The 25231-nt window shown below is 51.7% G+C and overlaps 9 protein-coding genes across 9 annotated transcripts; 6 read left to right on the forward strand and 3 right to left on the reverse strand.

Annotated features, from left to right (window-relative positions):
- Nucleotides 1-248: 248 nt before the first annotated feature.
- Aud_010339 (lanthionine synthetase C family protein) lies at nt 249-2004 on the reverse strand (the record flags this gene model as incomplete). The annotated part of the gene is made up of 4 exons (XM_043295182.1): nt 249-1072; nt 1124-1137; nt 1191-1746; nt 1821-2004. The coding sequence occupies 4 exons, from the start codon at nt 2002-2004 to the stop codon at nt 249-251; spliced, it is 1578 nt and encodes a 525-aa protein (XP_043151117.1).
- Nucleotides 2005-3071: 1067 nt separating this feature from the next.
- On the forward strand, nt 3072-4800 carry Aud_010340 (putative histone acetyltransferase Spt10; the record flags this gene model as incomplete). The annotated part of the gene is made up of 2 exons (XM_043295183.1): nt 3072-3569; nt 3685-4800. 2 exons carry the CDS (start codon nt 3072-3074, stop codon nt 4798-4800), a joined length of 1614 nt encoding a protein of 537 aa, XP_043151118.1.
- Nucleotides 4801-5277: 477 nt separating this feature from the next.
- Aud_010341 (chaperonin-containing T-complex subunit CCT7) lies at nt 5278-7325 on the forward strand (the record flags this gene model as incomplete). Its single annotated transcript, XM_043295184.1, has 6 exons — nt 5278-5323; nt 5399-5565; nt 5642-5978; nt 6055-6427; nt 6493-7151; nt 7219-7325. 6 exons carry the CDS (start codon nt 5278-5280, stop codon nt 7323-7325), a joined length of 1689 nt encoding a protein of 562 aa, XP_043151119.1.
- Nucleotides 7326-8439: 1114 nt separating this feature from the next.
- On the forward strand, nt 8440-8910 carry Aud_010342 (Ca(2+)-dependent cysteine protease; the record flags this gene model as incomplete). Its single annotated transcript, XM_043295185.1, has 3 exons — nt 8440-8537; nt 8601-8757; nt 8833-8910. The coding sequence occupies 3 exons, from the start codon at nt 8440-8442 to the stop codon at nt 8908-8910; spliced, it is 333 nt and encodes a 110-aa protein (XP_043151120.1).
- A 77-nt stretch (nt 8911-8987) lies between these two features.
- Aud_010343 (caspase family protein) lies at nt 8988-10050 on the forward strand (the record flags this gene model as incomplete). The annotated part of the gene is made up of 2 exons (XM_043295186.1): nt 8988-9369; nt 9431-10050. 2 exons carry the CDS (start codon nt 8988-8990, stop codon nt 10048-10050), a joined length of 1002 nt encoding a protein of 333 aa, XP_043151121.1.
- Nucleotides 10051-10815: 765 nt separating this feature from the next.
- Nucleotides 10816-12069, reverse strand: Aud_010344 (ribosome biogenesis TSR3 family protein; the record flags this gene model as incomplete). The annotated part of the gene is made up of 3 exons (XM_043295187.1): nt 10816-11558; nt 11634-11770; nt 11828-12069. 3 exons carry the CDS (start codon nt 12067-12069, stop codon nt 10816-10818), a joined length of 1122 nt encoding a protein of 373 aa, XP_043151122.1.
- A 373-nt stretch (nt 12070-12442) lies between these two features.
- Aud_010345 (VHS domain protein) lies at nt 12443-14787 on the forward strand (the record flags this gene model as incomplete). Its single annotated transcript, XM_043295188.1, has 8 exons — nt 12443-12509; nt 12571-12658; nt 12718-12793; nt 12862-13155; nt 13224-13496; nt 13550-13919; nt 13978-14534; nt 14587-14787. The coding sequence occupies 8 exons, from the start codon at nt 12443-12445 to the stop codon at nt 14785-14787; spliced, it is 1926 nt and encodes a 641-aa protein (XP_043151123.1).
- Nucleotides 14788-17666: 2879 nt separating this feature from the next.
- On the forward strand, nt 17667-18939 carry Aud_010346 (uncharacterized protein; the record flags this gene model as incomplete). Its single annotated transcript, XM_043295189.1, has 2 exons — nt 17667-17734; nt 17790-18939. 2 exons carry the CDS (start codon nt 17667-17669, stop codon nt 18937-18939), a joined length of 1218 nt encoding a protein of 405 aa, XP_043151124.1.
- Nucleotides 18940-21525: 2586 nt separating this feature from the next.
- Nucleotides 21526-24791, reverse strand: Aud_010347 (CBS domain-containing protein; the record flags this gene model as incomplete). The annotated part of the gene is made up of 7 exons (XM_043295190.1): nt 21526-22000; nt 22060-22238; nt 22296-22413; nt 22472-22941; nt 23005-23400; nt 23549-23673; nt 23909-24791. 7 exons carry the CDS (start codon nt 24789-24791, stop codon nt 21526-21528), a joined length of 2646 nt encoding a protein of 881 aa, XP_043151125.1.
- Nucleotides 24792-25231: the final 440 nt, after the last annotated feature.

Below are 25231 nucleotides of genomic sequence, written 5' to 3' on the forward strand. Positions count from 1 at the left end.
TTTGGCGTCGTTCACACCTCAATCATTGTTAATTGGTTCATTGCATTCCACTGTTGGCCGATGAGATTATGCTAGCATGGCGTTAGGGTTTCGGGTGTTTCATCTTAGCAACTTTTTTCCTGACCTTTAATGTAACTACATGAGCGACGAGATAACAACGGAACGGACCATGATATATAGAGAGATAAATTATCCAGGATTAATAAATACCTTTCATCCGAAACGTGAAAGTCCGAGACTCAGACAGCCTATAGTAGACCAGCAGGCCTGTGGTAGGCCAGGGTTGGGAACCCCAACTTCCGATTCTCCAACTCCTGAAAGAGTACATCACCCTTCAGGGCGGCGGCAACCGATGCAGCATTGCCTTTCTCGAAATCCATCTTTCGAAGTCGTGCTTGAATGGCCACACAAGCATCAGCCCATGCGCAGATCGTCCCAGCCAGGCCCTCGCTCAGAGAATAGGGCCGATCCGGCATACGGTAGACATATGTCGATGATTCTGGAGAGGCATTGTAAGGGGGTGTTTCCCGCGCATGGAGCAGTAGCGCAAGAGCCCTGGACAGGAAGTATTCTCCTGTGAGCGCTGGCTGTAGTTGTTCTACAGTAGTTGTCTTTGCCCGTTCCCGGTAATTCCGCCTCGCCGTCTCCAGCAACTCCACGTCATACTCGCAGCTGTCGTGCAAAAGTAGCAACGGCCATGCATTGCCCGTAATGCCATGGCAGAGACTCCCGCCCTTCGAAAGCAGTCCTTCCTCCCAGACCCTCTCGCTTGCCAGAAAGATGGCCTTGTCCCACTCGGGTTGCCAGAAATTTGAAGCGAAGTAGCGGTTCCTCCTGGCACAGCCTAAGAGAAGTAATAGAGCGGGGCTGCCATGGCAGATTTGCACCAATGGTGATGCTCGTCGAGTGGACGACTGATGAAGCGGTATAGTAGTTGGAAGATGGCCGTTGTTGGCCATGCATAATCTACAAAGGCCGAGGACAGTATCTGCTATCCAAGGGAAGTAGTCGTGTGAGGTGCCGTTATTGAGCTCTTCTGTTTTGCACGCCAGGAGTACAGCAAGGATACCAGCTTTGCAAGTTAGCTACTCTACTCCGTCAACCAGTACTCGGCAATACATACCCATGCCATGGACCCTGGAACTGTCAGCACAGTACATGCGCTCCAGACAGGTGAAAGTGATACTCACGCTCCTAGCCCATAACGACCTTCCTTGTATGTCCACATCAATGGCAGCGCGTCAGTATTTCCGTAAACCTGGACATAGTCCCTATGGCCCTGGCGTCCAGCCTCAACAATGACTTCAATCAGTTGCGGAACAGATTCGAAAATGGGCTTCAAAGCTTCTGCGCTCTTTTCATCCAGACTCAGAACTCGCATGTTCAGAATGGACCATAGCAACCCAGCTCGCCCGTTGAGGACTTCGTCTCCTCCCATGTTCTGATTAGCGTGGGGGACAATATGACCATGTTTAAGTGCGATTGCGACCGCGTCGCGTAGATTGTCGACATCAGCACCAGAAAAGGCATGGCCTAGTTTGGTTGCTGCTTGAATACGCATGACAGTCGCAGCTAGCGGGCTCCCTGAACCCAGCGGAGACAATCGCCCTGGCACAAGAGGAATCTTGGGACCATGGCGTGGGATTCTCTCGGTGGCCAACTTTCGATAATCTGGAGAGCTGGTCTCCCCTTCCTCTGTTAGGGAGAACACCTGATGATCAAGCCGGAGAAAAGCGAGAGCGATCCCTATACCATAAGAGAAGTCAGTGGATCTATACGCTCGCACGTCCGTCAACTTCGCACATAGACGAAAGATATACCCAAGACACCCATGAAAAGGCCATTCTTTCCATCGACTTCTGCAGGACCAGCCTTTTCCAGAAGTTCGGCCCCGCGACGGGTAGCGGAACGTAGTTCCGTCAATGCATTGAGTAAATTTGTTTGGTTTATCCCAATCGGCTCGAGTATGTTTTCGTAGAACTGCGGAGCTTCTACCGGACTCATTTTAGATACTACCGAGTATGAAATTCTGACGCTTCAAGACGGATCTGGAGGTAGGTACAGCGGACTCACCAAGCCCCAGACTCTGGGTAAGGAAGATGCAGGAGTCCAAGGGCCCTCATACCATGAGCCAGTCGTCATAGAATGGGGTTGAGCTAATCATGATGCTGCACATAAAAGGTACCTAAGTATGCATACCTAAGGTTACAGCAGCGCTTGGGTATGGAAACTCTGAAGCTACGCGATTGGCTTTGAAGTTACCAGGATCCATAGATCCACATCAGCTCTGCTGACCTGTCTGGAGCCATCTCTTTTGCTCAACTTGAAGAGGATGGATTGACAGTTGGAGACTTGGTGTACGGTAGTTATCGTTGCGAGGAAATCTTCATACTGAGAGCCTGGCCGGTGATATATTTAACAACTGAATGGCAGCCTCTGTAGTCACACACGGGTGTTACAAGGAATATATATTGGGAGTTGTTGAGCCACAGCGTCTTGACCACATCACACAGCTATGATAATTCTTGCTCGTCAATGTAGACGGTTATCTTTATTCCATGCAGCCTGAGTCATGTCTTCGAAGGGTGTCTATCAGCCTGAAAGTATACTACAGAAGCGTTTGTGCCTGAGGCATCCTTTAGATGCCTTCAGATAGAAAGACGACGATGAGATCGGATTAACAATGCCCCGCTGACTCGGCAAATGTAGTGCGGGACGACGATTTCTCTGCTGCGTTCACATCATTCCGGACTCCAGAATACACGGCTGGTCCTTGAAGTGCCGCTTCAAACGACTTGCTGGACACTCAGTGAATTATTATTATTATTAGAAAGTCAGTGCTTCTAGAATCGGTAATGTGATTGCCACAGCTCCTCCTCCAGTTGAGCTTGTCTACCAGGAAAGGCAGTCTGCTCTATCACAATGCCCTTCCTATCTTATTCCCTAGCAGTCTGCCTCTCCAGGCTCGATCATTTATCCGTTCCGTGACCATTTGTGGTCTGTATAGTTGCTCAGTCGACTAATATGGTAAATAGTCTCGTGACCGGCCGTGACCGGCCGAGGACGCCATCATGCCTGCTATTCATGGAGATTTACTGGCTGCGGTGATAGCAACCGATAGAGACATCCCAGCCAACATCAGTCCGCGGCAGGTCACTCTAAGAGACCGGGTCACCGTTGCGACCTTAGTGCCTATTTCATCAGCCGATGATGTGCCTCCCTCTTTGATGCGTTATCTGTCTGATCAGTTGAATAAAGAAATTGCCAAGGGTGACACCTATGCCATGGTTGATCCCATCCCGCTGGAGCAGTTTGCGACGTATTGGTTTTTCAACTTTGGCGCCATCATGCTACTAGGCGACATTAACAGTGTGTATGAGATGAAGGCCATGGAAAGGGCTGGCGCGGATTGGACCAAAACCTGCTTGGGCAGCTTCAATATCCGGCCAAATTACCCCGGACGTAGTAATCATGTCTGCAATGGCATGTTTCTTGTGACAGATGCGGCGCGCAATCGTGGTGTTGGTCGATTGATGGGCGAGGGATATCTTGAATGGGCTCCTAAACTGGTCAGTATGATCCCTACCTGAGCAGATTGGTGATGTCGTGTTCGACTGCGAAAGAATCACCCATTTGTCGCAAGGAGAGCCGGGAGAGGGTTCGAAAGTGTCTGACTGTAAACAGGGCTACACATATGCCGTCTTCAACCTGGTTTACGAGAGCAACGTGGCTTCTTGTCGGATTTGGGATGCTCTTGGCTTTAAGCGGATCGGCAAGGTGCCAAATGCTGGCAAGGTGCTTTCCAGTCCCGGTGAATATGTCGATGCAATTATCTATGGGCGCGACCTGAGTTCTGAAGGCGATGATTCGTTCACGCAAGATCGCTTCGACAAGATCCGGTACTATCTCAAGCATTCTAAGTACCCTAGAGGTGCCGATAGAGCTGAGAAGAGTCGGCTGAGAAGTGCAGCCACCCACTACAAGCTTATAGAGGGGAAGGACGGCGACTCGGATAAGCTGATGCTGAAAGACAAAGAAGTCGTATCAGATCCCCAGCAACAGTACGAGATTGCTCGAACTATTCATCTCAAGCAGCACGCAGGAATTAATAAGACGACTGCAGCCATCGCGGTGAAATATCACTGGGTCAGGATCAAAGAGACCGTCAGTCGAGTCATTCGAGACTGTCCCCAATGCAAAGAGACGCTCAAACTACCACAGAGTAACGGTATGCTAATTCATGACGGTGCTGTATCCATGGAGAGGTTGAGCGTCCACGAGAATGAGACAAGCTTGTCGACACCGAGCACCATGGAAACTACACAGTTGATGGACAATAACTCCCTTGATCCTCACCAAAGCCACAATCCGTTTGCTCAAACACATCCACCGGTCATTCAAGGATCTGTAGATTCCATAACCGACTATACAACTATGCCTCTCGATCCACAAATCATCGACATAAACCAGCAACTTTCACGATTCCATTCCCACGATGGCTTGAGTCACCATCCTCATGACGCCTTAGGCCACCACTCCCATGATGGCATGCCTGACCCATACACGCACGGCCATCATGGCTTATCCCACTCGAGCTTTGAAGATGCCGTACGGCATCATACATCGCATGACTACCATATGATGGTTGAGGACGCTTCTGATACAGATGCTGCTGTGGTGTTACGCCAGGAGGCGCTCGGTCTCGTGCCTCCGCAAGTACATGATGTTCATCATGATCATGACTTATTGTCGAAGTACGAATATGTCGGGCCGCCAGATGATGAGTTGGATTTCAGCTGAGCTTGTTTCTTTTTTATTCTGGGTTCTATTGGCGTTGGAGCGTTTGGGAGGTCAAGCTTGCATAGGTTATTACCCGGTGTGGTCAAACCATCAAATAGATACCTGTAAATATAATCGGAACATTGTGATACCAGCCTTGATTAAAGCAAAGCTAAGATTCAGGAACAATGATATACTTTCTTTATTCGCTTTCGCACTGATATTGTTGTAATATGTTATCTGGCGAGGGGTAGAATAACAATCAAAGTCCATAGGGTTGCGGAGCGAGTCTTTGATTGGTCACCGCCTCAGATTGGCGACGGGGGGTTTCGATGAGGAGCTTTGGGAAATTTTGGTCGAGAGCACCCCGGAGCTGTCAATCTTGGGATCGCTCAGGACACTGACTACTGATCTTCACTTTTCCCTGAGCCATCACTAACTTCTTCGTCTCTGTCTATTTTTCTCTTTTGACGATCACACGTTTTATTGCCTAGCAAGATGGCCTTCGCAGGCCAAGCACCCACCATCATTGTGCTGAAGGAGGGTCCGTAGCCGCATCGAACCCCGTCATTTGTCCGTCTGAACTGGAACTCACTGACGACTCTGCATTTGTTTTCAGGCACCGATACCTCTCAAGGAAAGGGCCAGATTCTTTCGAATATCAATGCCTGTATCGCAGTGCAATCTACGATCAAGAGCACTCTCGGACCGTACGGCGGAGACCTGTTGCTTGTTGACAGCAACGGCAAGCAGACAATCACCAACGATGGAGCGACAGTAATGAAAGTACGTTTTCTTCTGAGCCGTCTATCTCGTGCTTATACTTGTTTGAAGGAGAATGACTGATTGCGTCTGGCAACAGCTTCTGGATATCGTCCACCCCGCCGCTCGCATTCTCACCGATATTGCGCGATCCCAAGATGCCGAAGTTGGCGACGGAACGACGTCGGTGGTTATCTTGGCTGGCGAGATTCTGAAGGAAGTCCGGGATCTTGTGGAGCAAGGCGTCAGTTCACAGACCATCATCAAGGGTCTACGGAAAGCGAGCGCTGTGGCCGTTAACAAGGTGAAGGAGATTTCGGTGGATATCCTCGATGCTGCGGGCAGCGAGGAGAAGAAATACGAGACCCTGCGGAGGCTTGCCGGTACAGCAATGAACAGCAAGCTGATCAAGCGTAACTCGGACTTTTTCACCAAGAGTAAGTTACTCTTCCTCTATCCGATGCTCTGGCGGAATGAAACGTGGTGGAGCGAAGGCTGACATTGATGATATAGTGGTCGTGGATGCCGTGCTGTCGCTTGACCAGGACGATCTGAACGAGAAGTTGATTGGTATCAAGAAGGTTACCGGTGGAGGCCTTCAGGACTCCCTCTTCGTCAACGGTGTCGCTTTCAAGAAGACCTTCTCCTACGCCGGTTTTGAGCAGCAGCCCAAGTCATTCAAGAACCCCAAGATCGTGTGCTTGAACGTGGAGCTCGAGTTGAAGAGTGAGAAGGACAACGCGGAGGTCCGAGTTGAGCATGTTTCTGAGTATCAGGCCATTGTCGATGCCGAATGGCAGATCATCTACAACAAGCTCGAGGCCATCCACAAGACCGGCGCCAAGGTTGTTCTCAGCAAACTGCCTATTGGTGATTTGGCCACGCAGTACGTCTTAAATGCAAACTCTACGTTGTTGACGGCACTCTAACTAATGTCTACGCTGTCTACAGGTACTTTGCTGATCGCGACATCTTCTGTGCGGGTCGTGTTGCTTCGGACGACATGGACCGGGTGTGCCAAGCGACCGGTGCGGCGACGCAGTCGACATGCAGCGATATCCAGGACCGTCACCTGGGTACATGTGGCTCTTTCGAAGAGCGCCAGATTGGTGGTGAACGTTACAACCTCTTTTCCGAGTGCCCTGGTGCCAAGACCTGCACGCTCGTGCTGCGTGGAGGAGCCGAGCAATTCATTGCTGAGGTCGAACGGAGTCTGCACGATGCTATCATGATTGTGAAGCGCGCTCTCCGACACACAACCATCGTTGCCGGTGGTGGTGCCTGCGAGATGGCAGTGTCGTATTACCTGCATGACTTCGCCCAGAACGATCCATCCAAGCAGCAGGCTGTCATCCGCGCATTTGCCAAGGCGCTCGAAGTGATTCCCCGTCAACTCTGCGACAACGCTGGTTTCGATGCCACCGACATTCTGAACCGACTGCGTGTGGAGCACCGCAAGGAGAATACCTGGGCTGGTGTGGACTTTGACAACGAGGGTGTTCGGGACAACATGGCCGCCTTTGTGTGGGAACCCAGTCTGGTCAAGGTCAACGCTATCCAGGCCGCTGTCGAAGCTGCCTGTTTGATTCTCAGCGTAGACGAGACAATAAGTAAGTTGACTCTGGCTATTTCGTATGTGAATTCCTACTGATCAAGATCCCTTTCTCTTGCGAACAGAGAACGAAGAATCTCAGCAGGCACAGGCACCGGGCCGTGGTCTGCCTCCCGGAGCTGCCCAGCGCGCCCTTGGAGCAGGACGTGGACGCGGCATGCCCAGACGGTGACGGTGAAGCAAACGATGACTCGAGGGTGACCTCTACGAGAAATGGTAGACAACCTTGAAAATGTGATTGATGTGGATAGTAGTTTGTGTGGTTATATATGAAGGATGCTGAAGCTATGGCACGTGCTACAACTTAGCTACAGTATTTTTCTTACAATTGGACGTCAAATAAAACCAAACGAAAAGAAACACCAGCAGATCTGATATGCATCATCTTTTTTGTGAACCACTGTGGGCGCGTGATCATATTCCACTGTGCAATGCATAGTGGTCGAGATATCATAAGGCTGAAAGTGACGGAGGGTATCCCGTCGGCCTGCCCGTGCCAGGGAAGATCATGGTTCATGGGTTCGCCAGTCTAAGGATGTAAGCGGACAATAAGTGGCAGTGAGAAGGGATAGACTAAGCTAGACTGTCTAACTCTGCTAATAATGATGATTTGATTGAACAATAATAATAAGGATATGCATGACAAATTGCTGGTGGACGGGGCTGGCTGAGCGCTAAGCCATTGTTCATTAGTTCTGGGTCAGGGTAGATCGGGGATGCCGAGGAATAGGAATACCCCTCAGGTAAGTAAACAAGTGACTGAAGAAAGAGATGAGAATAACTCGAAGTAGTTGAGGTTTGTTACTGATTATTACGATATTATTAAGGTCGTACAACCACAGTGGTTGGAGTAAATATCATCAACATAGGTATGGATATTCTCCAGAGATTACTGAGGGGAATCGTCTCTTTGGCGCCTCTGCAGTAAGTCTTCATGTCACTAATTAATCTCTAGATCCATAGTTCCTTCACTGTATCGTCGTCGGTCGTCTCCACTTGTTGTCTGGCTCCGACTGCTTCTTTTTATCTTCTATCTTTACTTAGCTTTCGGGTTCTTTGCTGCGGCCTCCACCACCCTCTGCATCTCTTGTCTGACTTGCTCATCGACTTCCTGCAAGTCTGCAACCGCCGAACGCTGAACTGCGCCATCTCTCGTTCCAGAACCGCTTCTGATTCGTCTCATCGCACTCCTCCATCCATCACGTCTTCAGTCTTGCTGCCTAATCTCCCTCGTGCCCGTGGACTTTTCTATTCGCCAGTGCCGCGCAGCATCTCCTCCACCAGGAATGTCCTACTATCCTCCTTATTCTGGCCCGCCGGGCTATCCCCCACCACAGCAGCAGTACTCCTATCCTCCTAATTACGGCTCTCCGCAACCTTATCAGTAAGAATCTCTCTCTTGATCTTTCGTTGGAGTCGATTGTTTCGTTGACTGACCATTCGAAAGACAAATGCAGCATCATCACCACCAACAATCTTCCTACGGCGGCGGTTACCCCGGCCAAGCGTACCGCGAGCAACATCCTCCTCCGAATCCTTATGGGTATGGCCAGCCTTCCCCTCAGCCCGGTTACGGCGCGCCTCCTCCACACAATGGATACAATGTATGTCTTTATCTGTGACGGTCACTGTGAAAAAAAAAAAAACAACGTTGCAGGTGTGGCTGACTTAATATGCAGCAACCGCCGTCGGGATACGGTCAGGCGCCGCCACCGACTGGAAACGCGGTGTACAGTGGAAGACAGCCTGGTATGTGATCGCGTTTTGGCGCAGGAAGAGACGCATCGGCTTTGGAAAGGGTCAGTATGCGGCCGCTGACATCTGCAACAAAGGCATGAACCAGTATCAAAACCCCTACTCGCCTGGCCACCATGGTGGTCCAGCACCACCTCCCACTGATCCGGTCGCGTTCGGGCATGGGGCTCCACAGGGATACAGTTTCCAGTACTCTCGGTGCACCGGTAAGCGGAAGGCCTTGCTGATTGGAATCAACTATTTCGGGCAGAAGGGGCAGCTGCGCGGTTGTATCAACGATGTCAAGAACATGTCGACGTATTTGAACCAGAACTTTGGCTACGCGCGCGAGGACATGGTGCTATTGACGGACGACCAGCAGAATCCCATGAGCCAGCCTACGAAGGCTAACATCCTGCGGGCCATGCATTGGTTGGTCAAGGATGCGCAGCCGAATGATTCGCTCTTTTTCCATTACTCAGGTGAGTACCACGCTTCTACTGGTGCTTCTCAGACACCAAACTAATGCCTTGTCTCTGACAGGTCATGGTGGTCAGACTCCGGACTTGGATGGCGACGAGGAAGACGGATACGATGAAGTCATCTACCCGGTCGACTTTCGCCAAGCCGGCCACATTGTGGACGACGAGATGCACCGGATCATGGTCCGCCCACTACGTCCGGGAGTACGCTTGACCGCAATCTTCGACTCGTGTCACTCGGGCTCCGCCTTGGACCTCCCCTACATCTACTCGACACAGGGTATCCTCAAGGAGCCCAACCTGGCCAAGGAGGCTGGACAAGGGCTGCTGGGGGTGGTCTCAGCCTACGCGCGCGGCGACATGGGCGGCATGATGTCTACCGCGGTCGGGTTCCTGAAACGCGCCACCAAGGGCGACGAGGCCTACGAGCGATCCAAGCAGACAAAGACCAGCCCGGCGGACGTCATCATGTGGTCCGGCAGCAAGGACAGCCAGACCAGCCAGGACGCCCAGATCGCCGGCCAGGCCACCGGCGCCATGTCCTGGGCGTTCATCACCGCTCTCCGGAAGAACCCCCAGCAGAGCTATGTACAGTTACTGAACAGTATCCGGGACGAGTTGGCGACCAAGTACTCGCAGAAACCGCAGCTGAGCTGCAGTCATCCATTGGGTAAGCAGTAGTCCTTGTGTTTGGTCTCAGATCCAGAAGGGAAACGTCTCTAACAGAAATAATGATACACAGATACGAACCTTCTCTATGTCATGTAAATAAGTTACACTTAATGGACGCTGTCTTCACTCGGTTTGCATGGGAGAAAAACGAAAAAGGCGAGTGCCTGCTGATTGCTGATTCCTACAATATCCATGTCGTCATTGTCTTCATTGCTTGTTTGATTCCACTTGCGATGGAGTATGTCTTCAGTATATGGAAGCCTCGGTCTGTAAACTGCTTGTCTCTTGCATAGTCTAGTTCACCAACTAGGAGACCCTGCAAGGAGGTGGCAGATATGCAGATGCATTTGTATATGGTTTCACGGTCGTAGTATCAAGCTAAATGATACCTAAGTATATCATCATCGATCTACTGTTTCAAGGTCATAATAGAAACTTTTGTCATGACGTGACATTGCGGGCTTCATGCACGATTTTCGGCACGTTAAAGCAGAGTCAACTTAGATCCTTTTAAAAAACCGTCGTGGTGACCATGACCTGAGCGCGTTTGGTCCAGATAGACCTGAAGCTGCTGCGGATATCAGAGTGCCATTTCACTAATCCCCAGGCCAGATACGCCCGATTCGGGTACTGACTAGTCACTACTGTGACATTGAGAGGCCAGGGCTCTCTTCGACGAGACGGGAAGTCCAGTGGAACAGATAGCATGATTACCAGGAATTGATGCCACTGGACTGTAGCGGACGAGATTGAGATAGTAATGGAGCATGCAATCTACCATCTCTGTGGGGCATTAATGACCGTCCGAGAGAACGACGCACTGAACGTCTCTTTGCCCTTGCGCTGCGACGCGGCAATGATGCCCGTTCGATCTGTCACAGGCGTCGCGTTGATGATCTTATCGAATTCCTCCTCGTCGCTAGCAGCTGATCCGGACTCGGCATCTGAATCTTCCACAGGCGTCGGATCCGGCCGAGCGATCTTCTCGGGTTGGGGCTTGTCCGGGACGGAAGGGTTCTGGAACGATTTCGAGTTGAGGATTTTGGCACGGATCTCGGCCATTTGGGCTTCGTCTTCAGAGTCGTCTGAGATGGCGTACGGGTCTCGTTCTTCCTCCGCTGCTTCTTCATCATCATCATCCTCGTCCTCGTCCCCGTCCTCGTCCTCGTCCTCTTCTGCGTCTGATTCGGCCGGTGCAGCTCGTCTGTTTGTATTTCCTACCGTCCACATATCGTCGGCACCGCCCTCAGCGCGATTCTCCTCGTACTCCCGCTCAATCTTGGCCAACCACTCTTCCTCCGCTTTCTTGATGTCCTCCTCCGTCGCACAGGCAGCGTATCGTTTGAGCAGGGCCGAATTGATCTCGAGGAAGGCTTCGCCGTAGTTGAAGTGCTTGAGGACCTCTCGCGCCCAGTCTTCATGCCCACAGATGCAGAAGCAGGCTGCTAACGCTTCGACGCAGTTTAACCGCCAGGGCCGTCCATAATTCACTGTGTTGGCTGCAATGAGATATGGTACTGTAGATGAAGAAATCATCAGCTCGTTTGGCCCTGCAAGAAGCGTAGTCGCGAACTAAAGACAAAAACACTTACACAGTCTTTCGCATCTACCGCCGATTCGCGACCAAGGGACTTCCTTGACCCTCACCCAGGAACACTCTACCACGGCAGCTCCGAATTGCTCTAATAATTCGCGATCGGCCGGGGAGAGAATCTTCTTTGCATTTGGCCTAATAGCTGCCTGTTAGTTTCGCCGTACATGGAGGCGAGGAAGAAAAGAAACCTACGAGATCACCACCCCGGCAAACTTCTGACCGATTGCCAGTTCTCGCATCAACCCAAAGTGCATCAGTCTCTTTCCAGAGCATCGCTTCGGATCGCAGTGTCCTAAATCCCAGCAGGCGGCTTTGAAGGCAGGCCTGTTTGTAGCCGAACCATCGTCGTCATCGCGGGGTACTGGGCGTGGGCGGGGGTTGGAGGAGAATTTCTTGCCTCCTCGTGCGAAGTTGTCTTTCTTGTGACGGACCATTATCTGCGATGGCTTGTTCAATAGTAATGTAAGAATAGATCGTCAAAAATCAGTATGCGGAAGTAAAAGTGATGAATGTAGGAAACGTGATTGAGAAATTCTACCAACGGAGGCAAGATGCCGATGAGGGCGCCACACGTGGAGCTCCGCCCGCCGAACTAACAATCATAGGTGCCGCACCCTGTCTCCATCGTCAGCCAGCACCAGGCAGTCAAGAATTGTCGGTTTCCAATTCATCAAACACCTTCTAGCTAGCTGTTGTCGTCTGTGACAGCGTGTCCAGCTTGGCTACTACTTGAACTTGGCGCTGCCCCCTTCTACTTTTCGTCCTCTTCCTTCTTCAGTCGTCATCCTGGAGGCAGCATCGGCACGTATGGCAGCTAGGGACCGCTATGGTGCCTACGCTGATGTCGGGCTCACACCGCTGCAACGAGCCATTCGTACGTCTCGAATCGTACTTCATGGCAGGAGCTGTCTGAACTGACTCATGATGATCGATAGGAAATGCCTGTGATTTTTCTCTCTACGAGCCCAACCTTGCCCTGAACCTCGAGGTTGCGGACCTGATCAACTCCAAAAAAGGCAATGCGTGAGTCGCCGGTCGGAATCCTGATTCACACGTACGAGGCGCATTCTTATCAGTTACAGTCCTCGAGAGGCAGCAATGGAGATTGTCCGCCTGATTAATTCCCGAAATCAAAATGTCGCATTGCTGGCGTTAGCGGTAGGTGGTTTCGTTGGCTGGCGGACAGGGGAGCTGGTGCGGGGCTGACCACGGTTGCTTGTGAACAGCTTCTCGACATCTGCGTCAAAAATTGCGGTTATCCGTTCCACCTCCAAATCAGTACCAAGGAGTTTCTCAATGAGTTGGTTCGTCGTTTCCCGGAAAGACCGCCAATGCGGCCCTCCCGGGTGCAGCACCGGATCCTGGAGTCGATCGAAGAATGGCGGCAGACTATTTGCCAGACGTCGAGGTACAAGGAGGATCTGGGCCATATTCGCGACATGCATCGCCTGCTCTTATACAAAGGCTACATGTTTCCGGAAATCCGTCATGAGGATGCCGCTGTCCTGAACCCAAGCGACGTACGTCCCTACCTTGCCGGTTTCCGCGTATGGTGACTTTAGTAGGGCTGACATTTGATGGACAACAGAATCTGCGTTCGGCTGAGGAGATGGAGGAGGAAGAGCGGGAAGCACAGTCAGCGAAGCTGCAAGAGTTGATCCGCCGAGGCACGCCAGCAGACCTGCAGGAAGCCAATCGGTTGATGAAAGTGATGGCCGGTTTCGACACAAGACACAAGACCGACTACCGGGCCAAGGCAGCGGAGGAAGTGGCCAAGGTGCAGCAGAAGGCCAAGATTCTGGAGGAGATGCTACAGAGCCACAAGCCGGGCGATCGGGTTGCCGAAGGCGACGTGTTTGAGGTGAGGATCGCGCATGGGCGACTCTGAACGTTTGCGGCAGCTAATTCGAACAGGAACTTGCAAGCGCACTTCAAAGTGCTCATCCGAAGATTCAGAAGATGTGCGAGGAAGAGTCAGATGACCCAGAAGCTGTCCATAAACTGCTGGAAATCAATGACAGCATTCACCGCACCATTGAACGCTACAAGTTGGTTAAGAAGGGTGACTACGATGCGGCATCCAAGATTCCCAAGGGTACTCTAGGTACTACGACCGGGGTGTCGAAGAACGCAAATAACGAACTCTCCTTAATCGACTTCGACCCGGAGCCGAGCTCGAACGGCAATGCCCCGCTAGCGGCCGGGGGTAGCTCCTTGGAGAATGACCTGCTTGGCTTGTCAATAGAGGAGCCAGTCCCCGCTGGAAGTATCTCGTTGGGACCTGGTTAGTGTTGTTGAGGAACAGGATGGTGTAAGATTTGACGACTGACGAATGGACATAGGAAACATGGCTACGTCTGCCAACCCACCGCTACAACAAGCCCCTGCAGGATTCAAGCCTTCCTACGATATCATGGCATCGTTCAATTCACCCCGACCGGTCTCGCAGTCTTCCTCTCCGGCTCACCGGCCACCGCAGCAACCAACTGCGACCCCGACACCGCCGCCCCCTGCGAGCGATCCTTTTGCAGCTCTTGTGTCCGCAAGCCCTCGGACCTCCAGTCCCTTCCCGTCCGGAGCTTCTTCGACTCAGTCACCCGCGGCTGCTTCTTCGTCTCTCCTCGACTTGGTGGGAGCTGGTCCTCCTAACACCGCAGCTACCAGTGGTAGTAGCGCCAAGACACAAGAAGATGACGAGTGGAACTTTGCTTCCTCGCTGCCGGAAAGCAACGCCCTTCCAACTACTAATAAGGTGCAAGTGTTGAACTCGTCTTTACGGATCGAGTTCGTTGCACGGCGGCATCCCAGCCAGCCCCGGCAGATCCACGTGGTAGCCCTGTTCTCGAACACCACCGGCCAACCGCTGAACGAGCTGCACTTTCAGGTGGCCGTAGAGAAGGTTAGTTTTATCACCTACGATCCAGAACGAAGCCATGCTAAAAGCGCTACAGTCTTATACATTGCAGCTCCGGCCGCAGTCTGGACGTGATATCGGACCGCTGCAGCAGAACGGCGTCCAGCAGGAGATGTTACTAGATGGAGTCGATACAGGCAAGGGTAATTCGGTCAAGATTCGGTTTAGAGTGTCCTACAAGGTAGGCGCCGAGAGGAAGGAAGAACAAGGGATGGTGCCACCACTGGGAATTGCCTAGGGAACGGAGATGATGGCCAGCAAGTTGTAATGGATATCCCCGATATGCTTCTCTGTGTGCTTCCCGTGGTCTCGTCTATCGGAGAACTGTGATACTCGATGGTTCGATTCCACCACAAGCATTGATTGTCCATATTCTTTTTCTTTTTCTCGTTTTTTGGCTGATTGAGCAGTCTTTTCTCTCCATCCTCTCTTTCATACCAATAGATTGAGCAGACTGTTGGTTGCTGAGATTTAGCGGTATACCGGTTTACTCGGTTGGTTAATTACTTGTCTTTGACATTGCTAGCATTGATAGGCGAGGGCCAAGGACCTATGAGTAACGCCGAGATCCCCCGTGCCCCGTTACGAGACGAAGAAAGATGCCGTCTATTTAGCCGTAAGGCTGAGATTCAGTCTAGCCCTTGCGCACAAGCCTCCTAGCTGGCTAGGCAGCTGGAATCATTGACGAATGGCAGGCTGGCACACATACCTCATACCACTGAAAATACTCCATATTAATACTCCGCATTGGTGAGAGGCCAGCTGTGGCGGTGGCACAGACCCGACATTTTGTTCTCGGCCGTACCTCGGGTGGGACGCGACGGAGTTCGGAGAATCCGAACAGGAGTTAGCAAGCGAGAGCATGAGAGTAAGGGAACATGCGATAACTCCTTGTGGACGTATCGGCTTATCTACGAAGCAAGCCATAAGAATGGTCGACTTTCGAGAAACGAGAAGCCAACAGGTATTCGTCGTGACAGCGCCGGCTACAGGACGATAAGGGAAGCAGACTGAGCCCCGCGAATAGCCTAGAGCTGATAACATGATAACGGCGACCCCGACAGAGTGTCCTGGAGAGTTTCCCTCGGGGTGGCGAATCGGACGGTTCAGTCCAACCACGGATGCAAGATGGGAGGGACCGTGACAAGCGACGAGATGGGCTGATCTAATAGCACTGCTTGAAGATGCTTTACAGATATTTGCAGATCATGGCATCGAATCATGAATGAAATTGACGGCCTGGATAGCGTAACGCCCTAAGATCATCATGCATGAGACTGATGCAGGTACATATGTAGTTCAGACGACAAGTTAACGGTCCCTTGGAGGGGTATTGGTTGACACTACCTCTTACCTAGACTCTTTGCGCGGTTGATCTGCAGAGTTTCGTAGCTAGGTAGCCTAGAGAGGTATGCATGTACTGAGTACTCATTATCAGAGTTCAGACAAGCTCGGAGCGAATACAGCAACTAGGCTGATTTCATTCTGAGTAAGAAGTGGAATCATTGGAGAATTCCGACTCTCCGACTCATCGAGAGTGTGCATTCATAGGATGAGGGTATAGAAGATGGAGTGGGTTCGGTACCGTGTATGGAGAGAGACTGATCCATGTCTTGAAGCTGTTCAAATCGAGCTGCCATATTGGGAAAGCTCGTTCCTGATCCGGAAACTGGTGGGGCGCTCGTAAGTCACGTGAGTTTATGGTTATGCAGCGCAGCATCAGGTAGAGCCGTGTAAAGCCGACGCAGATCCGGAAAAGTTTTCATCATCTGGTTTGCTTCATACGATTGACGGGCTGCCCGTTGGTGGGTCAGCTATTTAGTTTGGACCGTCTCCATCTCCAGAATGATCGCTCCCAAGATTAGCCTCCATACTCCGTAAGGGCCTTGAAAACTATGCGAGCATTTCCTCCTCAATCATTGGACACATTCTTTTTCATTTCTCAGAATTTGCTCGTCCGTCGTCTATCTTGCAGGCTCAGTAGGGTGGACTATTGGTTGCTCTTGACCGTTACGACTAGACTAGCGGGTACCTTATGGTCAACAATCAGCAAAGGGCCTCGCTCATACCTGCGAAACTGAGTGTAGACTTACAGAGTATCACACTCCAGGTAGTATGCAAAGGCACTATCGAGGATTGTTGAGTCGGTCAGGTTGGTCTAGAGTCTAGACTAGACTCGAACATGGAGATCAGCTTCTGCAGACAATCCGACAAAAGGAAGTACCCCATCAACGGAGAAAAGGACTCAATCTGATTGTTGTGATTCGCCTTACTCAAGGGGAAATGAGTTCCGGGGTAACACTGTCCCTCAACCCAGAAACATGCCCAGAGGATGAGGCGACCCCTCTTCTGTGTCTGACAAATCTTTTCAGCACGAGTCAAGCCAGTCCACTAGGCTGAGACAAGGCGAGCAAAACCGGTCCTCAGCTTCTCATACCTACTTAGGTTATAGGTAGCTACCGACTCCACTGTATGCACGCAGAACATACCTTGCCGTGCCTATTATTTACCACTGATAGTAAAAGTAGTACATGCATACACGCAGACATACGTACACACTTACATACTTCTTACTAAAAATTAGAAGAGGAGGCGCTCGTCCACTGTCTAGGCTAGGCTATGGGGGGGTTCTTCGTCGGATCCATGGATACAGGCATTTGCGCCATCCAGACTCCTCTTCCCACTTGCACCAAGATTCAGCAGGGTCCTTGGTGGCCTCGACGGGGAAGGATCCAAACTCTCCCATACCCCAGAAATCCATGGCTCCTCGCTCTAGACTTCGCTCTGTCTGTGTTGACAGCTGCCTGCCGTACCATACCACCACCCCTCTAAGAAGGGATCGGGCGATGCCTTGTAGGCCCAAAGTTTAACTGTCGCTTCTCTTGGGATACTTCCCTCTTATCCTCTCCTCTCCTCTCCTCTGCTGTGCTCTCCTCTCCATACTTATTTCTTCTCCTTCGCCTCCTCTCTCATTTTCTTCTTTCTAATATACTAGTCCTGTTTCCCCTGAACAAAAGGCAGGTGTTGCGTATATAGCTTGCCGTTGATGGTATATATCCGTGTCGAAATACCCAATCTTTACTCCTTACTCTTTACCACCCACAAGTCTCCTTCGCAATGGCGTCGCCAGATTTCGATCTGGATGTCGCGCCCATCCCTCGTTCGCGAGAGGAAAACCAAGAAAGGTAATGCTTGTTCTGCTCTCCTACCTGAAGCTGAGTGAAGACTGACTTCCAGTAGAGCCTTCATCGCTGCCTCCAGACGCAAAGATCGAAGCTTAGATGCTCGTCTGGAATCGGCCAACCGGGCCTCGATGCTGCACAAAAAGCGGACGGGCAAAGCCCTTCACATTACAAAAGAAATCGTCGAACGCGAGGCCATGTACGAGGAAGTTGACGAGCGCTACCAAGAGAAGCGGATCCGTATGCTTCAAGCGCAGAACCTGCACATCGAGGAGCAGCTGAACCGACAACTACTGGCGGCGCTGGCCGTCCGCAGCAACGGCATTCAACAACGCCGTGCTGCCAATTCACCTCAAGGTCCGGTGAATGGCGTGCGCAAGATGAGCCTGGATCTATCCAGCCTCCGTTCTTCCTTCCCCGAGAGCACACCGACAGGAGCCATGACTAGTCCGATGGTGATGGATCACAACTACATGCCACCCCCGTCGTATAACGTGAGCCCACAGTCATCCTGTATGACGCCTGAGGCGTCGTATCCAGAGATGGTCGCAGCCTCCTCGTCGACTCAGATTCCACCATACCTTGCCACTGCCGCTCAACAGGCGCCACCATCGCCCCAACAGGCTGCGGGCCCCCAGCAATTTCGACCGTTTTGGGCAGGCTTCCAACCACAACAATATCCCGAGCATCTGCAACAGCATCCCCAATTCTGGAACGGGACCCCGACACGGCAGTTCAGAGACCGAATGGCTTCGGCTCCCGAGATTTCTGTGCACGGTCTCCCGTCCGCTGTGCCTGCATCTTTGTCGTCCTCTGACGCCACCTACGGACGAGTGTCGAATCACACAAGAGTCCGGTCCGAGCCCGAGCAGCCGTTCATGGCTCAAACACAATTTTCCGCATCAGGGTCGAGCTCGCCTAAGATGGAGATGGTCTCCACCAGAACCCTGTCCACGCCCGATCTCTGCCCAACGCCGGGGACGCCCCACTCGCCCACTTCGATGGGCCATGACGCAGGGCACCTGGAGCTCGAGGCAGCGACCAAGGAGGGCGAGGTTGTCTTCTCTGCGCCCCAGGAACTCGATCCTGACTACGATGAGTTCAGCCGCTTCGCTTGGGGATTGGGCAACGACGCACCGATCCAGGAGCGGGAGACATTTGGGTTTGACGACTACGTTGCATTGGACGAATTCACGGCGACCGCTTGAACCACCACAAGTACTTTTTTTTTTCTGGACTAGCTTGCTCCTGTACTATGGGTTCTCTTGTACTTCGGTTCTTTACTTGGCCACTACACGAAGTTTATGGTGACGTTTCGGGGGGATCAAATACCCAGGTCATGGCGTTTCAAACTGTACTGTACATTGGCTATGAGAAATGACACTCTATCATATTGAAAATTCTGCACAGCCGAAAAACTCTGCACAGGAGCAGACGTAACCTTATCACGTCAAGCATACGAAATTTGGCAATTAATCAGGAGAAGACACCGCAAACAGTAACCACGCAGCAGCGTATGCAACCTTAAGATGAGGGACCCCGCATTCCAGAAGCGGCGAATAGAGTTTAAAGTGAGGGCTTGTGTTTCAGCTGTAGTGCATAGCACTATAAGTGGACATCTAAATAATTTCATGGATAGGGGCAGGGGCAAGGAGATTTCGCAGGAAGTAGAACTAATCTCACCCCAAGTAGCTAGTGAATCAGAAAGGATCGTTAGTAGCAGTACTCCCGCACAGACCATTCCTGTCGCTTGAATCATGTGGACAGTCCAGTACCTAGAATGATATGATTCTGAACCTTTTTCTGTCTGGAGCACAAGGTACTCTAAGTTTTGGAGTTAACGGAGTAAAGATAGGGTTGGACTGTAGCTGTAGAGTCGTTACTAGGGCGAGCACTAACTGTAATAGGATAGTGGGTCCGGCGGAGCGGGGCCGAAAACGGAAATAAACTTTGGACACTGCACAGGGTGGATTGCCACTCCTGATTTGGAATGGTGCAATCTAGGCTCCTCACTGTGGAATATGGAGTTAGTACTCCTCAGTTACACTTGCAACTTGAACGTGTAACTGCGCTTAAGGTTAGGTGCATATGATCTTGCATATGCATATGCAGCACTATCCTACGGATAGAATAAATGAGTCCACACGTGCATAGATAAATCAACATCACTTATCAGTTGTTACTCAGTATCTATTAGAGATCAAGTGAGCTACTTGCAAGTGTTTTGTCAGTTGCAACGCGCAACTATGGTACAAAGTAAGTTGTACCGCCCCACTAGAGCTTACGCACAGACCACGATCGGGCAACTGTTTTCGGCTATCATTGGAGAACTGGAGTTGATGCCTAACTGATGCCTTATTCTTGGTTTCCCTGGAAGTTCTCTCATGGTGCAAGTGTCCATTAGACAACCACTGCGCTCAATAATTAGGGACCAAGTATGGGGAAAGAGTTGACTAGGTATGAGACTATGCTACTTTGCTCTCCACAGTAATAATTTCGCGTCAGTTGCTTATAGGGGTTAGCCCTGGGCTCAGTCATACTCCTCATTACTCAAAAGAGCAATTCCTTGATAGTTAGGCTCGCATCACAGAAGAAGTTCCGTGTAGTGAGTGGGCCAGGCACCTTACCTACTCAGGAATGAGACTTGACTCCATCTGGTTTAGTGGTAAAGCTTTCGAATCAGCGTTGATCATCCTCTTCGTCCACACTTCACAGCAACCCTACCCCAAACTCTCGTGAAGTCCTAACTCAGGCCCAGATCCAATCAGTGCACGAGTCCATGGTCAGAACGGATTTCAGAGTTCAGAGTTCAGAGCTCAGCTCAGAACTTAGGGCGTTGCACACTCAATCCCGAACTTACTTTCTTCAGTTTTGAGTTGGCCCAGTAACGCAACCATACTCCGTACGGGCCTAACTTTCTCATCTCTGACCACTTCCTCAATTAGGGAAAGAATTCGCCCTGGAACTCGTTGGCGAACGAGTAAGGACCAGGACCAAATACGAAGATGAAATCCAGGGCGATCAGGTCCGGCCCAGCCCCATGGAGTCGAATCCACACCACCACGGCCATCGTCGGCGTACGCTCACCAGTTGCCCTGTTGCCTGTTGCCACCCTCCGCTACCTTAGTGTAGGGGCGGGTACCGTCATAAGTACACTACCAACTGGTTCCCTCAGTTAGGCAAGAGCATCAGCACGGAGTTGCTCCGACTCTAAGCCCAAGTCCATTCTTATCATATCTTATTATTGGGGCCGTTGGCGTTGGCAGGCGGCCGAAGCCGCCTGACTATCGCCTCAGGGTATCGATATCACCAGACTACGGATACTGCTAGAACGGCCAGAGGTGAGCGTGCTCGCAACAGGGACAATGGTTGGTGGAGCGATTGCACAGACGCAGGGCCGGGCTGGTCAGTTCCGGGGGAGATGGGGCGATTGAGCAGATTGCGGAACCAATGGGTGAGGAGATCGCGCGCCACCTGATGCGTAGGATTGTGGTAAACTAAGGTAGCTAGAAGTGTTCCCCGTACGCCGACAGCGAGTTAAAGTTTGAAAAAGCAACTCTTCAGTGTCCAATCGAAAGACGCTGATTCAAATTCCAACCCCCCGTTGGACATTGGCTTTGGCTGCTTCAAAGTTCTGGTCCTTAAATCAACTCTGATTCGTGTAACCAATGCTATCATAGCTATCGTAATCCCTCGCTATCTCGTGTCTAAACAATATCCCTGACTAGCTGATAAGGACAGTGGGAATGAACAAGGAAATTGAGGACCACATCAAATACCAGGGGGATAACAGACTATTCCCGCCGGCTGAACAGCTCGCGTCCGATATCCCCGCTTTTGCGCGCACTAACGCTCGAGCTGCTGCTCCGTCGCCGGCGACTGCGGCTCTCGGCAGGATCAGCAGGGCTCAATCCGCTGGCCCGCGCGTGCAGGTTCAGAATATCGGTCAAGCTCACCACCCCCACGAGGCGACCGGACAGTCGGGCGCCCGGTAATGCAGACGCGGGTATCGACGGCGCCACTGCGTGGGGCATTCCCACCGACGCAACAGGATGGGTGAGTGATGCCGCACTCATGAATGGCTGAGGCGGACTAGGAAGATGAGGAGTGCTGTAGTTGGGAGCCGGTACATTGGCCGTGGTTGTGGGAGGTGATACCGGCGGTGACTGCGTCGGGTTGGTGCTGGCCGCCAACGGAAGCTGAACGCTCGAGTGAGACGGTGTCGGTGGCCCCGACGACGAGGGTGACAGGGGATCAGTGACCCATAATCTACATTATCCTGGGTTAACTGCAGGCCAAATAGTTTGAGCTAGCAATATAGCACTCACCGATGAGATTTGGTGGCCACCATTTTGGCTACCGTGTGCGCCAGAGTCGAGCCAGGGTTCACATAGAACACAGGAAACGAGTCTTTGCCCTCCAAGAGGCCCCTTGCGGATAGGATCACGGAGATGAAATGGATGCAGGTGTTGTGGAGCAGAGGCAGCGACGACGATCTCGTGAGGAGCTATTCAACCTTTCTTTTAGCCAGCTGAGGATCTGCTGGGGAAATCAATTGCATTACCTTGACATCCGTCGTAGAGATGTTGCCCACCACGTTGAAATGGTTATCTACCACAGCAATGGACGAGATGCCTTCGCTGTTCATGATTTGCAGGGCTTCGCAAAGCTGCTTGTCACCACTGAATCTCCGTCAGATATGCTCTCAGACGCAAAGCAGACGCAAGCAGGAACACTCACTTGATGCAGATCACCTCGCGAGACCCGATGCCCAAATCACGCAGGTACTGAGGGTACAACTGATCGATGACGGGAAAGCTGCGACCATTCTCCCACAGAAACTTGACCAGCCGGAATTGACTGACGATTCCCACCACTTCGCCGTCCTTGCGTTCATCCACCACGACCACGCGGTGAACCCCGCCGCCAAACGTCTCGACAGCCGTCCTCAAGTTGGCCGATGCGGGGAGTGTGGTCAGTGGCTCACTGCGGCTCAGCTCCTTCACGTCTTTCAACGGTATCTTGTGCTCGTCCCTGGCCTTTCTTGCCAGTTCTTCATACGATTCGCGAAGTTCTTCATTGGGCTGCGTCAGTCCCGCCGCAAGTAGAAGGTATGCATTCAGATCCGAATAATCAAAAGTGCCCACGGCCGTTTGGTGTTCTGGGGCCTCCCGAATCAACAGCACCGGGGCGTTGGAATCGATCAGTGTCTGTAGGTATTCAAACATTAGCAAACCATAGATCAAGACTTAAATGCGAGACCAGGCAATTACATTCGTTGCTTCCTCAATTCCAGTATCCAGCTCGACAAACCTCAAATCATCCGGCCTGACAAGCTCCCCAATCGAGATTTCTCTCCAATCTCGGCCTGCAAACGCGGGGTTCACATCCTTAGGAGCAGGCGGGTTATCGATCAGACTCTGAATCGCTGCCTGGGTGAAGGACGGCTGTCGGCGTGTGCGCGGAGAACCAGGTGCAGCGCGGAGACTCTCGCTGAAGCTCTGGCGATGCTGATGATTCGAGTGATTGAGTAAAAGGGACTGGCTACGCGTTGATGGAGAACGCGAATCGGTACTAGATCGCGGCGATGCAACCGCTGACCCATTGGAATGGTCTGCCACGGCTTCAACATTCTGATGGTCCGCCATGGCTGAGCGCGGGGAAGGGGGCTAATCCGCGGGGGAGCTGACCCTCCCGGAAGGTTATAAGCGGGATATGACAAGTTCGGTCTCGGAGAAAAGATCAAAGAGAACAGTCTCACTTATTATTACCTAAAAGAGACGCTCAGGATGCACTTCTGTTTCTCGTTTAGCCAACTGAAATGGCTTCACCAGCGAGATCGCTGTGGACAAGCACCTCAGCTTCCTTGAGGCGGTGCCAATCACGGGGCGGTGCGGGGGAATCAGCGGTGTTTGGCTCGGCATCGGCAACGGACCAATCAGCTGCAGGTATTGGTGTCATTGCAGCGTCATTACCATACCTGAAATTTACCTTCTCAAACGAGACCGATCATGCAACATGCTGCACGCCTGAGGCAATCCTGGCCTGACTGCCGAATCATAGAGAGAAAGACCAGGCCGTAGGTAGACTGTTAGAACTGTTGTCGAATAAATCCATCTGCTGCCAGTTTCAGGCACCTTGCATTCGTGCGAAATTAAAGAGATCAAAGAAAGTCACCTAAGACATCACCGATATCTCTCGGGTTTCCCTTTCTCATCACTGGTTTTCTGGATCCAGCTCTCCGCCGTGACGTCTGTTCTGGCGACTGGTCTGCCATCTTCACTTTCTTTAGTGGAGGCTCTGGTGGTCTAGACCCAGACGCGGTTCGGCGCTGGAAGTATATCGTAGAAGAATTGTTGCCTCTCCTGCCCAGACCCTGACTGCCTTCGGGTACGACTCGAAAGTCCAAAACAGGGGTGCCTCGTAGAGTGCCCTCTTCTATCGCGTGTCCCTCACTGCTGGCATGAAAGCTCTTCTGATAGCATTCATAGAGTGTTAGAGGCTCTGATACTTCCAATTGGTTGGAATCTTTGACCACAAACTGTGGGATTGCTGTCACCCCCCACCGATCTTTGTCCAGGCTTTCGCCTTGGAGGCAGGATTTGAGATTGGGGCACCCATGGGCGATTATTAGACACAAGCCTGGAAGAGTACTGAGGTACCGTATCCCCACCGGTGACAGGTCTGGCTGACTATACAATCTGAGGACGCGGAAGTGGGTAAATGCTCCTGACGTCTCCGCCAGCTCACTCCACGTTCGTGCGATTCGATCGTTCAGACCCGCCATACGTAGCTCCGAGCTGTCTGACATCGGCATTACCTGCAGTGGTGTGGCGATCTCCAGCGCAACGAGATTCTTGATATTAGCAATCTCCACAAGCTCTGGTACCCGCCCAAACGAGGAAGTCAGAGTCAAGACCAAGCGCCAACTGAGAGAATCGCTCTTGACTATGCTCCAGTATTCTCGCAATGGCATCTCGGGCCACTTGACTTTCATGGATCGGTATTTCGCAACATCCCGAAATTGGGCGGGGTACACTGTTGCAAATAATTTCCACATGTACAAGGTCCTTCTCTGGCTGAAGACCGTTGCATTGGACTCAGCATTGTTTACAGCACAGCATATCTCAGGGAGGACTGCACTAGGTCTTCACTCACCGTTTACCAAGGTGATCCCACAGTCTGCTTGCCATACGCCATGGAATATGGTGAAACAACTCGGGCGTCAAATCCCTCTGATCAGACAGAAGCTGCTCCATTGCACACTCTTTCAACGAGGGTGCGCCCCTCTCGTGTCTTGCGTCTCGCTCCACGGTGCAGAATGGGCTCTCATGAACCCAAGATGGTCCCATAGAGAATGACATAGCAGGAGCCATAGCCTCTTCTTCGTAGACTTGGCCGCTTTCCGGCCCAGCTTGTGGACTGACGTGGTAAAGTTATCAATATGGTGGGCGAGAAGACTTTTGACTATATCAAACTAAGCTGCAAACTAGTAGATAT

Source organism: Aspergillus udagawae (assembly GCF_001078395.1).
Source record: "Aspergillus udagawae IFM 46973 DNA, scaffold_9, whole genome shotgun sequence".
NCBI classification, from domain to species: domain Eukaryota; kingdom Fungi; phylum Ascomycota; class Eurotiomycetes; order Eurotiales; family Aspergillaceae; genus Aspergillus; species Aspergillus udagawae.